Consider the following 14179-nt stretch of genomic DNA (forward strand, 5'->3'; position numbering starts at 1 on the left):
TTTTATAGAATACAAAATTACAATTAAAATTAAAATTTTGTATGGTTAATATAATCTATAATTATGTGCATATTCAAATAAACTTATAGAGATAATTTACATAATTACATTGATTTATTCTTAATTGTATTTCATCTATATTATAATTTTCACAATACAAATAATAACTAAGATAATTACATTTGGAAAGCAAATTTCAAATTTTGTATGTGTAAATTTAAACTCTAATTGAACACATTTTTTATATAATTATATAATATATAGCTATTTTATTTTTTAAAAGTATATTTTTTATATGATTATATAATATATAGCCATTTTATTTTTTAAATGTTGTGTTTTTTTTTTTTTTTATAATAAAGGATGTTGTGACTTAATTGTAATATTAATTATTTCCCAAACCATATAGTTTTATTATATAAAGGATTGGTCACAATTATATTTAGACATTTTCATATAATTTTTTTTAAATAATGTTATGTAATTTTTTTAAATAATTTGTGTGTAAAACTCAAGAAATTCGGATTAGATTGGTTTTGGTCCAAGTTGATCATTCATGGTCCTTCAACTATCAAATCTTAACTCGCCATGGTCTTTCCAGAAGGACCACAGTTGATTAAATTTTGAAAGTTGAAGGATCATGGGTGATTAACATGTACCATGAATGGTAATAATTTGAAAGTTGAAGGATTACATATAGTCAATTTGAAAGTTTAAACTAAACGTGACAAAATCACTATACTCAGAAGACCACATATGACATTCACTCAAAGAAAAATTGCATATCGATCACCTACCAAATATAAAACACACTCAAATTCACCATTTAAATTACATAGTTCTTTCGTACTGAATAACTTAAACTGTTTTATTTCATTGTGATCCTTACCAATTAGGATTACAAAGTTGATTTAATGCTGAGTCAAAACTTCAAACTTTTCATAAATGGAAGTTGTTTATTATTGGATTATTTCTGTGTTTTAGGGATCTATCTATAAAATTTACCAAATATGAAAAAAAGGGATTGTTATTACAATTCTCGAAAAGCAAACAACCCCTTATCTGATCTCTTTCCTTATCTAGCCTTTCAACTTTGTTGGCTTTATTTTATTATATTATACACAATTCAATGACATACACCCCAATCATCCATAGACGGTCCGTAGAGAGAGAGAGAGTGGGGGGATAGAGATAGAGAGAGAAAGAGTTGCTTGTTGAAAGATATATTAAAACTATATAGTCTATATAAATTTATAAAGATTATTATATGATGAAAGGGGAATATGTAGAAGAAATGAAAGATCACTCCAACACTATGTTTGCTAAGCTCCATCAAACCCAGAAGTTTCACCACCACCACCACCCTTATCACCAACCTCCGCCCCCGCCGCCGCAGCCTCAAGCTCAGCCCACCTTCCACCACCCCTTCCAGGTCGCCGCCGCCGCCCGGGAATGCCAAACTTCCGAGGATACCGACAGTCGCAGCCCCAACACTCCATCCACCACAGGGAAGCAACCCATCACCCCGCAACCAATCTCCGCGGTGGTGGGGGCGCGAACGCCTTCCTCCGGCAACGACGGCGCCACCATTGAAGTGGTTCGGCGCCCGCGCGGGCGGCCGCCGGGGTCGAAGAATAAGCCGAGGCCGCCGGTGGTCATAACCCGCGACGCCGAGCCGGGCATGAGCCCTTACATTCTTGAACTCCCCGGCGGGGTTGATATAATCGACTCCACCACCCGGTTCTGCCGGAAGCGAAATATGGGGCTCTGTATACTCAACGGGTCGGGCACCGTTTCGAACGTGACGCTCCGACAGCCCTCCACGACGCCCGGGGCCACCGTTACTTTCCACGGCCGCTTCGATATTCTCTCGATCTCAGCCACCCTGGTGGGCCCCAATGCCACCTTTCCGTCTCTGGGTTCGATCCTCATGACCAACGGAATCGCCAACGGTTTCACCATATCATTAGCCGGGCCGCAGGGCCAGGTGGTGGGCGGCGCCGTCGCCGGACCCTTACTCTCCGCCGGGACAGTATACTTAATCGCAGCCACCTTCACCAACCCTTCCTATCACAGACTCCCGGCGGCGGCGGAGGAAGACGGGAAGGGCTCGGGCGGCGGGAATGACGGCCCCGACCTACAGCACTCGCCGCCGCACACGGACGTCTCGGGCGGCGGCGACAGCGGCGCCGCCGATTCGTGCGGGATTTCGATGTATAATAGTTGCCATATGCCTCCTGATGTGATTTGGGCTCCCACCGCCAGACAGCCACCGCCACCTTACTAGATGGAATGTTTTCTTCATGTTCACAACTCTTTCATGGTACTGCGAAAACTCCGTAGATTTTTGCTTTTATCGCATATTTTAATGTAGTTTTCAATTCGCCTTTGATTAATTAGTTTGTATCATCTCTCTGTACTTTCCCTCTATTACTATATATATTATATTATTTAGTTTCTTGCTGGTCCTACTTAAATTAATATCTTCGATATATGCATATATCTATGCTTCATTGCCTCACACACTACCCAATATAGTTCTTTGCACTGTAAGCTATCCAAGCTAGTAATTCGATCCAAATATGGCTTTAGCTTCCTTGATGCTCCTTATATTATAATTCAGTTTGTCCAAACATTTATTGTGTGTTCTACTACAAATAGTATAACACTAAAATACCAATCTTGCAATATAAATGTGAAAGTTGATTGTCAAAGTTCATATTATTCTAGACAGAATATATGCTTTAATTTAGTATTAGAGTTAAGTAAATTTGAATTTGAGATCGAATATAATATAGTATTGAACTAGGAACGAACTGGTAGATTTTTAGTTTAGAGTTTATATACGAGGGTAATTTGCAGTTACTATTTGAAGATGTGCTTGCATTGTGATCCTAGCCGATAAAGATAATAAATATTAGGAGTCAAACTTATACTTATAACTAAGAATATATGTTTTAATTTAGTATTAAAGTTAGGGTTTTTGGGTATAATGGTGAAGGGGGGGTTTGAACTTTGAAGTTTGTGAAGAATGGGGATTGAAGGTTGGGAGGGTATAGTATGTTAAATGCTGCCATTATATTCCAACCTCTGGTTTGTAAGGTGGAAGGGAAATGTGGTGAAAAGCTAAGGTTTAGTCAATGTTAAAGAGAGTGACCATAAGGAATGGGAATTGCCTTGAAGTGTGAGAATAGAGAGGATGGTGCAGTGTCAGCCCTGTGGTGGTGCAGCTTGCAGGCATGATAGGTGCCCATTTGGACTTGCAGAGGCAAGTGGGTCAACAACATCAGATAATGGCTTTGTCCCTCTGATCTTCCACGACTCTCCTTTGATTGATTGATGGTTATTGAGTTGCACCATAATCTCGAGAGTTCAAGAATACGGTAAAAAGAATTATAGTTCAATCCCGAGAGTTCAAGAATAGGGTAAAATGGATTACAGTTCAACTCCGAGAATTCAAGAATAGAGTAAAAAGGACTACAGACTTACAGTTTAATTCTGAGAGTTCAAGAATACAGTAAAAAAGATTGTAGTTCAATCCCGAGAGTTTAAGAATACAGAAAAAGGATTGCAGTTCAATCCCGAGAGTTCAAGAATAGGATAAAAAGGATTAAGTTCAATCCGGAGAGTTTGAGAATATGATAAAGTGCAGCGGGGGTATGGGCAGGGTTAAATCCTGGCCACTTGTTTTCCAGCTGTGTGGTTCACAGATAGGGAGAGAGAGAGAGAGATGGGCAGGTTGAGATTGAAATGAATGAGGTGTGATGAGTTGGTTTATCCGAAATGATGAAACAATGCTTTCAAAACCCATAGCTCATTTAACTTTATCTTTCACCATTTTCTGATCTCATCTGTACTTTGGTTGTTTTGTCTGTTTCCTTCTGGGTTTTGGGGAGGCCTCAGGCCTGCCTTTTCTTCTAAGTACATGATCTAAAGTGGAGGTGTTTCCACACAGCTTTCCTCTCAAGACTTGTTTCCTTTCCCATTTTTGGCCCACTCCTCCTTTCTTAGCTGTACTTACTACTTACCCTCTCCTCACATTTTTAGCCAAATTTAGTCAACACTTACTTATACATCACCCCCACTTTTGCATTATTTGATATGATTTTTTGTCCAATCAATCAATTAGCATCATTAATCACATCAAATAATACAAAATTCTGATTTATGGTGAAATTTGTAGATAAAAGATTACAAAGGGTAAACCAATTTAGATTGTTCATAGATGATCGACTCAAATAAAAAAAGTCAATAGACAACTCTCGTAGAAAGTCAAACTTAAAATATTATGATAAACAAGTCAACTGTGCGACCAAATACCAGTAATAATGTTATTCTACAATAATTTGATTTTTGTTTTGTTCTGTTTTTTTTTTTTTTAAATTCAAATGGTATTAGTACATGTTTTTCTTTTGTTGGAAGTTATACATTGAGTAATTGAATTGGATGATGGAGACCTCTTTATATCTTACCTCGGATGTAGTCTCAGAATGGTAGTTAATTAATAGCAATTTCTTCCTATGTTGGAGAAGTCTTTTTTTGAAAGTTGCTGGCTCTATTACATTGTAGTATCTGTTTATATACTTTCTCAACCTACTGAAACATAAAAAACCATTAACGCCTCCACTGAGGCTCGAACTCATAATCTTCCAAATGGAAGTTCAACCCGAGTACCATTAGACCACATAGTCCTGGTCCATTACTTACAGATTTTGTTAATATTAAAAAAATATTATTTTCAAACTATTAAAGGATAAATTGGTTATTTTGTAAAATTTTCTAAAATTTTCTCTATGACTCTTCTTATATACAACACTTTTACGGGAAACCCTTGGCAAATACTTGTTTATCAGGATCGTCTTTTGGATTTTTGTGGCCCCGTTCTTGTAAATAAATGAGGCCCTACTAAAAGTATAAGCGGTAATTTTTAAAATCAATATCGTAAAATATATGATTTTTAATTATATATTATTTTCCAATATAAAGATTATTTCAAAGATTTTGAACGATATTGCCATAATCATGCTCAATTAATTAGGAGAGAGAAGTGAATATTGAATTGCAACTTTGGTAGGTAATCAAAGAAATTTGGGAAAATTTTGTAAAATTAATGGAGGAATGAAGAATATTGCCATTTTCAATGGTAGTGTGTGATTTGGGGAAAAAACTAATGAGTACTAGGCAAGATAAAAAGAGAAGTGAAGGAATGTGAATTTAATTGCAGATTTTTTTTTTTTTTTAATTTCTTAAGCAGCTAGGTCAAAAATAGATATTGGGCCCTCTAAAATTGAGGCCATGTGATATTGAGCATTATGCACGGGGCAAAAACTAGCCTTGTTGTTTATCCTAATTGATAAATAATACGAGAAGCAAAAATAACAAGCAAAAAATTACTTAGGATTGAAGATACACTGAATTATAAGTTTAGCATGTTATTAGTTTAATATGTTCTGATATGAAGATAAAGAAGTGGTGGATGCATCAACTAATTGTGTTTTCATGGTCTCAACTTCCCATCATCTCATATTCTTGAGTGATCAACATTACAGAAAACCTAACATTCAATTGAAATCATCAATGTGAAAAAGCCTTTTTTTATACTTGGAAAAATTTTACAAAATGACCCATTTGTTCTTTAGTAATTTGAAAAATTAAAATAAATTGTTAATGTTAACAAAATTTATTAGTAATAGATTGAAATTGCCGCTTTCAACATAATTAAAGGTAAAAAGTTATATAAAGTAATAATTTATGAACTGATTTTACAATTTAGATATAACTAATGGACTAGAACCGTCAACTTCTCTTAAATAAATCATTAAATTTCACACCTTAAATATTTATTAATTTGGCTTATATATTGTTTGGTTAATTAGTTTGTAACAAGACAAACATTTAATGCTTCATGACGAGTAAGGTATTTGGCTGATCGGAGATTTTACGTACATCTGGTATAATTCAATTTAATGGCTAACTCTTGAGCCAACTCAAGATTTCATTACATGTTTGGAGTCAACCATAGCAGTTGGGTAGGAGTCGAGAGACTTGATGCCAACTATCCTGGTGGTCAGGGACAAAGTCAGGAATTCCGTTAAGAGGGCGAAGAAGTAGGGACGGATCCAGAAATTTTTTTCAGTGAAGGCAAAACATTAAAACAAAAGAGATAATTTGAAAAAAAAAATCTAAAAAATATAAATATAAATATTGTTGGATATGAGAAAAAAAAAAATAAAACTTATTGAAACTTTATAAAAATATTCATTCTTCCAAAAAAAAATAAAACTCATTTGGGAGGTTTATAAAAATATTCATAACAACATATGAAGCATAATTAATTTGATAAAATAATTTGAATAAAAAATATATTATAAATTACACATCTCATTATTAATATAAAAGAATGTTATATATGTTGAGCATACAATTTAACCATTAATATGCAATCCAACTATAAGCTTATAGTTGAGATGGAGCACATGAGCTAGACCAACGGTCATGGGTTGCAACTGTGAAAATGTATTAATGCCAAAATTTGAACTCATAACCTTCATTATAACCAAATACATACTTTGCCAACTAATCTAAATCACTTCTTGTTAACATTCATCTGTTTTTTATACTAATACTAAAACTTGTACTATATATACATATATACATACAAAGGTTACGTTATATATGGGGTGGGGGGGGGGTGGGGGGGGCAATTGCCCCCCTGCTCTCCCTTTGGCTCCATCTTTGCTGGCGGTGCCTACAATCCAGCAAAGGGATTAGTCACTGTGTCCGACAGTGAAAATCCTGAATATACCCAAATAAAACTACCCCTGGCGAAGCGGACAAGGAGAACGCATGTGTTTGTTGGCAATCTAGTATAAATAGTTAAGTAATTGTAATGAAAAAAACACGATTTATCTTGTACTAAAATATTCATTTACAATACCACACTTTGCTCCATGCACTTATCTATCCAATAATGACAAATCTTTATTCTTCTCTTCTCCTAAATACTACCTACTGAATTAGTGAACTAAACCCGTGCATGCAACCAATCTTTATTCTTAATTTTACTATTAATTTCTCGACATAGCTAGCAATATGCATATCATAGTGTTTTAATTACATTGAAATTATACAGACATATTACTAAAGTTCTTTATTTTACTATTCGATTTCTTTTCAAACATTCAAATGAACGGATCGGATAAGTCTTAATTGATCAAAATATGTAAGAATAATGCAAGTTTCTTCCAATTAAGATCGAGTTAGGTGCGTAACATTAAGTAATTGTAATCACATTTTCATTAGGTATGTTAGACGATCTGTGAACTAAGCAGTCTATAGCTTAGCTCGGAAGTCTGTTTTTTTGACTGATTGTAAGGAGTGGTGTCTACCTAGCAGGTTCAGATTGAAATGTGATTTGATATTCTGGACTTCAGCTTCTATTATGGCATTATTATCCATGGTTTTTTTTTTCAAAAAATCCGGTGCGTAGTCAACAGATTATAGGTGTGGAATGGTTGAATTTAATAATGATGGGTTATGGTAGTGGTTTTGCATATTCTGTGCTGGCCTCTTCCGGTCTTATCATCGCTATATTAATAATTAGTGGAGTAGCTGTACGTAACACTAAGCCCTTCCACTCCTCTCACATCTTAATGAATCCCAATTTCAATTTTCAACCACTTCCTTCCCGTCAACATTCAACATTTAAAGAAGTGTTTGGTTAGAAGGAAAGAATTACGTGGAAAATGAAATGTAATTTAGTGAGAATATGGTAAGAATTTAAATTATATTGTTTGGTATTTTGGTAGGGATAAGTAATAAAATTTTGAGAATGGAAGAAAAATGTGATATAAAGATTAAAATGATTTTATATAATATCTCGTAATAATTAATTAAGGGCAAATTTATAAATTTCTTTATTTTTTCATTGCAATCTACTACTAAATTGGAATTCTTTGGGAAGAAGTGTATGAATTGTAATTCATGCCAACTAAACACTGCATTAGCTGCTCTTCTAACCTACTAGCTTCTCCATTCATTTTGGTTGGAGTATAATCTAAACTTCATAAATTCGTCGTCAAAATTTATGAGGAGGTAAATTGAGTTAATCTAATTTTGAAACTTAATATATACTAAATTGTATACTTTTACGCACAATGAACTAAATCCAAACTCAAACCCCTAATATTCGTGGTAGAACTTAAACCCTATCCTGCCGCTAAAAACAAGTCTTAATTAAGTAAGAGTTCTTATCCATTATACCAATGCCCTGAGCCCTTCTCCATTCAGTTTGATTTCCCATGCACCAACTTTGATCTCATCTTTAAAACAAAAATTTAGATGACCGATTAAGTGGATAATAATTCTCATATCAAAAGCTGATCATGAGTCTGATTCTTGTTAACACACTCGTAATTTTCTTAATACAATTTATATAATTTGTATTACACAATAAGAGAATAACATAAATACAAACCACTATTTGTAAAGTATGCGCACAAAAATAAGTTTATTATTATATTTGCAATTTGCAATAATCCAGCGGAGTCGAGGATGCTTTCTTAAATGTGCGCATGCACATCAAAATATGGTAATGTTACTGGACTATATGTTATTCCAAAGTACAATACATGAATAAGTGGAATAGAGTCTAAAATTTAAGAAACCTATAAAGCGTGCATGCATGCCTCCTTTTCGTCATATATATATATTCTGCACCTATATAAACATGACAAACGTATTTGTTGAAGTGATTTTAAAGATGCACGTGGCTGGGCAGCTGGCTGAGGCCTGAGGAAGAGATTTAATTTAATTTCTTTCTAAATGAGGTTAGGCGAAACTCAATTAAATTAACAAGATTAAATATTAGTGCAATATGTAAAAAAGATACATACAATTTATAGCCCACTATAGGAGATATGCCACATTGCCACTCTATATAAAAAGTTTTTTTTGTTTATTTATTTATTTTATTTTAAGTGTGTCATTTTGTTTTGGTTTTTTTTTTTTTTTTTTTTTTTTTTTTTTTTTTTTTTTTGAAACGTGTCATTATCTATGTAGTTCACTAGGTATTAACAATTTTTTTTTTTTTTTTGGACTTTTAGGCTATCTACCTCCTTGATTTGCTCTTGAAATTTATCATTATTTTACGAGCTAATTCCAGAAAAATAGTTCATTGACTATTGACGTCTATTAATTTTTATTCTCAATTTTTAATTGGATCATAAATGGTCTTTTGAGTATTGAGACCTTTATCAATTTTCATCTTCGAGTTTTAATTTGATCATAAATAATCTATTAACTATTGATTAATTATTTTCTAAATTTAGTCCCCCAGTTAAATATTCATTTAGTAAATATTAAATTTAAGGGTAATAGTGTATGCACAAATTGACTTATTGTTGAGATGGCAAATTGAGTTCATAAACTTAATACATTGGTTTCATCATTAGTGGAAATGTGCAGAACCAAAATTTTACATTATTATCCTTAAATTTAATGTTTACTAAATTGATATTTAACTGGATGACTAAATATGAAACAAAATCAATAGTCAAGCGACCATTTACGGTCAAATTAAAATTCGAGGATGAAACTTGACACTTGTAAATAGTCTATAAACCATTTATGATCCAATTGAAAGTTGAAAATAAAAATTAGTAAATGTCAATAGTTAAGAATCATTCATGGAATTCTTTCTTATCCTCGCAATTTTAATTCAATCTCAAAATATAGTACTATAATACATCTGTCCTATTTTGTGTTTGTTTGATTAATGATGTTTGATTGATATAATTTACAATTTAATTTTTTATTATATTAAATTTAGTACTCCATATTAACATATAAAAGTTACATATTTAAAAATTACAATTAAAGTACTATTAAACATACAAAAAAAACATACAAAATATAAAAAATGATAAGAAAATACTAAAGAAAAAATAATTATATTTATTTAACTAATGAGTAATAAATTAAAGGTGACATGTAAAATGAATTAAAAGAAGTATAATAATGAAAATAACATTTCATTTTATTACTAAATTTAGATCGGGCACCCTAAAATTGAGAGTGTCATATTTATAAAGATTGTTAATTTTAGAATTCTTACAATATACATATTTAAAAAAATGGAAAAGAGAATTATATGAGAATAAATATATCAGTATGCAATTTACAATTATTATTGGTATGCGAATTGAATAAAACTTATGATGTACATGTCTCAAAATTAATCTCATCATAATAGGTTTTTGTTTGATGAGTATAAAATCAAAAAGAAAAAAGAAAATGAATAATATCTTTATTTTTTTTTTTGAAAGTTACTGGCTCTATTACATTGTAGTATCTGTTCATATACTTTCTCAACCTACTGAAACACAAAGAACCAATAACGCCTCCATTGAGGCTTGAACTCATAATCTTCCAAATAGAAGTCCAACCCGGATACCATTAGACCACATAGTCCTGGTGAATAATATCTTTATTTACTTTATTGGACATTAAAGTTTTATTCGAGCTTACTAGACGAAAACAAAATGACAAAAAACATAGTTAAATTGATAATTTATTTATTATTTTGTGGGGGTTGGGTCAGTTCTTATGATGAGACAGGCGAGCTATCCAATCAACTTTGAGTTTTCTTTCTTTAATTCACACCTTCGTTATGTCAATAGATAATTAGATAGAGTTCAACTTTTATTTATGAATAAGATCAGATATTTTTATTATGTAGGTCCATAAATAACAAGCTGGGGTACGTCAGGTTACGCGCGTCAAAGGAAGAAGAGTGCAACTCGAGGTTGAGGTTGTAGGACCCGTAGACCTAAATTATTTCATACTCCGTATTATATTAGTGTGACATTTCTATATTTCTTATAAGTTCTTTTTGGCACGTCTAGTGAAAATCTAGTTGAAAGTTAAAATGCAAGTAGCTAATAAACAAACTAATTGTAATTAAAATGTTTGATAAAATTAATTGTTCTTCCAAAAGGTTGAATCCCAACCCTAAGGGTCCTCCACATCCCGGCCCGACAGAGCATTTGGGAAGATGTAAAAATTAATTGTTAAATTAGATGATAGTGTAAAAGGATATAAAAAGAATGTTAGATATAAATAATCTAACTGTACTAAATAATAGTATATGAGAAACCCGAGCTTGTATAAGCGGAAGCGATAACCGTGTTGATCTCCAGCCACAGTTGATGTTCTTGTTGTGTTGCCTCGGAACAGTAGACCGTTAACCATGTTTTGCCTCATAACGACTCAGAACCCTAGATGGTGTATTGGTGTCTACTAAGCAATATGAGTACCGTAACTGAATATAGCATAATCATCCTCATACCTGACTCAGAACCCTAGATGATGTATTTGTGTCTACTAAGCAGTATGAGTATCGTAACTGAATGTGCTATAGCATAATCATCCTGTATCCCGTCAATCCAAGATTATATTAGGTAAAGAGTTTAGTTAACTAACAACAACTTCTAGTTATTCAGTCTAACCAGACCACTTAATAAGCATAGTCAACTTGTACCACTTAATTAAGGCTCTAATATATAATATATATTATTAGAAAAATCTTACAAAGATAAATTAAGATATTAGAATTTTGATTAATGAAGTGTAGATGTCATTATTTTTGTAAATTAATAAAAAAAGAAAATAAAAAATAATTATGAAATCAATACTTCTCCCTATTTTACCAAACAAAGCTTATAAAATAAGTTAGAAGTTCTAAAATAATCTCTTATATTTTTTGTTAATTGTATTGTAAGAAAACTACAAATATTAAGATGATAGTGTTTGACATTAAAAAAAAAAAAATTACTTGACAATTAATTCCCATTTATGGAAATTAAATTTCCAATTAATTTAATACATTATATTAAGTCCCTTAATTTTATTTTTCATTTTGGGTGCATTATAAGACAAATTAAAGCAAACTAGATACTGCGGCGCCTATAAGATATAGGCTTAAAAAAGATCCAAAATTTATAATGCATGCGTGCATGCTGATTCATAGATGTTACTGATAATCTAATCTAGATTCTAGAATATATAAGAGAATTGGGATTTCTGATCTAATCTAGAATATAAGTACAATAATGTCGGTGCTTTGTCGGACAAAGCCTCCGATCCGCCTGCACTGGGATCTGCCGCTGCGCCGCCGCAGGGGCGGCGCTGCCGTCATTTTCATTCTTTCTACAGATAGATGATGATTTGATTTGTGCCTAAAAGATTCCCGTTCCGGTGCTCCGATCCGCCGTTGAAAAAACCACATTCTTTTAATTCCGATTTCCTACAGTGCTTAATTACAACGCTCTATTTTTATAATGAGTAAATTGTACATTGTATTTTGTTAGCTATTTTTTCCAGGATTAAGAAGCAAAATCATATAACTTTCCGGTGGTGATTAGAAATACCAATAAATATTTTTTGATAATAAAATTAAAAATCCCAAACTTTTTCAACATCTATTTAACTTTATTAAACATGGGCAATTGGGCAGTAATAAGTTACCCTATAATTGAATGATGGGTGGCCTACAGGAAAAGGGGAAGATTGAGCTAAGTCAAAAGAGGCGGTGTAAAGGAGAAGAGAGATAGATGAAGAAGGATATCCGATCCATCTGAACTGGACATGCCCAAATAATTATTGTCGCCTTCAATTCATTATATTGTTGTTATAGTCAGCATTCGCATAATCTAACGGCTGACCGCAGGGACGAGGGACCATCGTTGTTTGTTTGTCGGCCCGGTTGAGTTACTGATTTGCGGTGGTGGGTTAGTTTGGTCGTACGTTTTTGTTGCTTCAATTCATGACTTTGTATGCCTTAATCAAATAACGACGTTAAATTGTTATTTGTAGTGGTGCCTTTTGACTTTTAATTTGCATCCATTGTTTGACTTCCCCGCCCCGGCCGCAAGAGCCTCCGGTGTTGAATGCCAACACTTTCTTATTCATTTTCTACATACGTTTCATACCATCATCACAAGGGAGAATTTTCCTAATCTATGTAAGTAAACTCGAATTTGAAACAGGATACCATGAATCAAGCGTAACAATCCCTCATCCCCTTAACCACTAGGCCAAAAGTTATATTGATAGGCCGTTTGGCCCTTCTCCGACCTCCGCACTACAATTTCGACAATTTATATCGTGGATCAGCGTCTACAGTGCACTGTAGACCCTGATCCAATACACACAATTTGATTTCATAATGTACAGAATTTATGTTTATAATGTACATAATTCATGTTTATAATATACATATACATAAATACAGTATAATGAATACACATAAGCATTTAACATAATACATAGAGTTCATATTCATAATGTACAGAATTCATGTTCATAATGCACATAACTTATGTTCATTATATCATATTTATGTGTATGTGTATTATGAACATAAATTATGTGCATTATAAACATGAAGTATGTGCATTATGAACATAAATTATGTGTATTGGACTAAGGTCCATGGTCCACGATATAACGATCCTACAATTTCTCATCCCACGCCTGCCAACCTTGATTTGTCTAGAACTCATGACTACATAATTTTTAGCTGAGACTCTAACCTATGAGGTTGTGACCTCGTGACTATATATAAAATACAATAGAATAATTAAATCAAACAAAAAGGTTATATTTCTTTACAAAAAAGGAAGGGCGAAGCCCCGGGTTAAAAGGGAAAAGTCAATCACCACGGGCATAGGGCGCCCCGATATAGTCCCTCTGAACACGTGTCGAGATCGGCGTTTGGGAAAAAATAAAACAGGGCCAAATCGGGATGAAATCGAGAATTCTTCGCCAGCAAATTCGCTACTTAATTTTGTTCTCTCAAAATATGATAGCAAATGGCAGTCCAATTTTTTTTCAACCAAGATTTGCACTCAAAAATGAGGTTATTAAGAGTACCTCCACGGTTGGCGTCAAAAAGCGGATCATTAATCGAGTTGACAATATTGGCAGAATCACTTTAGATAGCCACCTTGATAAACTTCATATGCCAAGCTACTCTAAGACCAGTGAGGATCGCCCAGGCTTCAGCAACATCTCCAGGACAGTTTCCAAGATTACGTTGAAAACCCACGATCTATTCGCCTTTATGATTTCTCAAAACTCCACCACAACCAGCCTCTTGACTCTTAGCGTTGCTGCTGCC

The 14179-nt window shown here is 33.3% G+C and overlaps 1 protein-coding gene across 1 annotated transcript; it reads left to right on the forward strand.

The window, feature by feature from the left end:
- Nucleotides 1-1161: 1161 nt before the first annotated feature.
- Nucleotides 1162-9182, forward strand: LOC109170530 (AT-hook motif nuclear-localized protein 17-like). The gene is made up of 2 exons (XM_019319699.1): nucleotides 1162-2294; nucleotides 9172-9182. The coding sequence occupies exon 1, from the start codon at nucleotides 1268-1270 to the stop codon at nucleotides 2285-2287; it is 1020 nt and encodes a 339-aa protein (XP_019175244.1). The 5' UTR covers nucleotides 1162-1267; the 3' UTR covers nucleotides 2288-2294; nucleotides 9172-9182.
- Nucleotides 9183-14179: the final 4997 nt, after the last annotated feature.

This window comes from Ipomoea nil, unplaced genomic scaffold, assembly GCF_001879475.1.
Source record: "Ipomoea nil cultivar Tokyo-kokei standard unplaced genomic scaffold, Asagao_1.1 scaffold3321, whole genome shotgun sequence".
Taxonomy (NCBI): Eukaryota; Viridiplantae; Streptophyta; class Magnoliopsida; order Solanales; family Convolvulaceae; genus Ipomoea; species Ipomoea nil.

Excerpts from the sequence above, each read along its gene's own strand:
- LOC109170530 (XM_019319699.1), top strand. The coding sequence starts at position 1,268 with ATGATGAAAGGGGAATATGTAGAAGAAATGAAAGATCACTCCAACACT.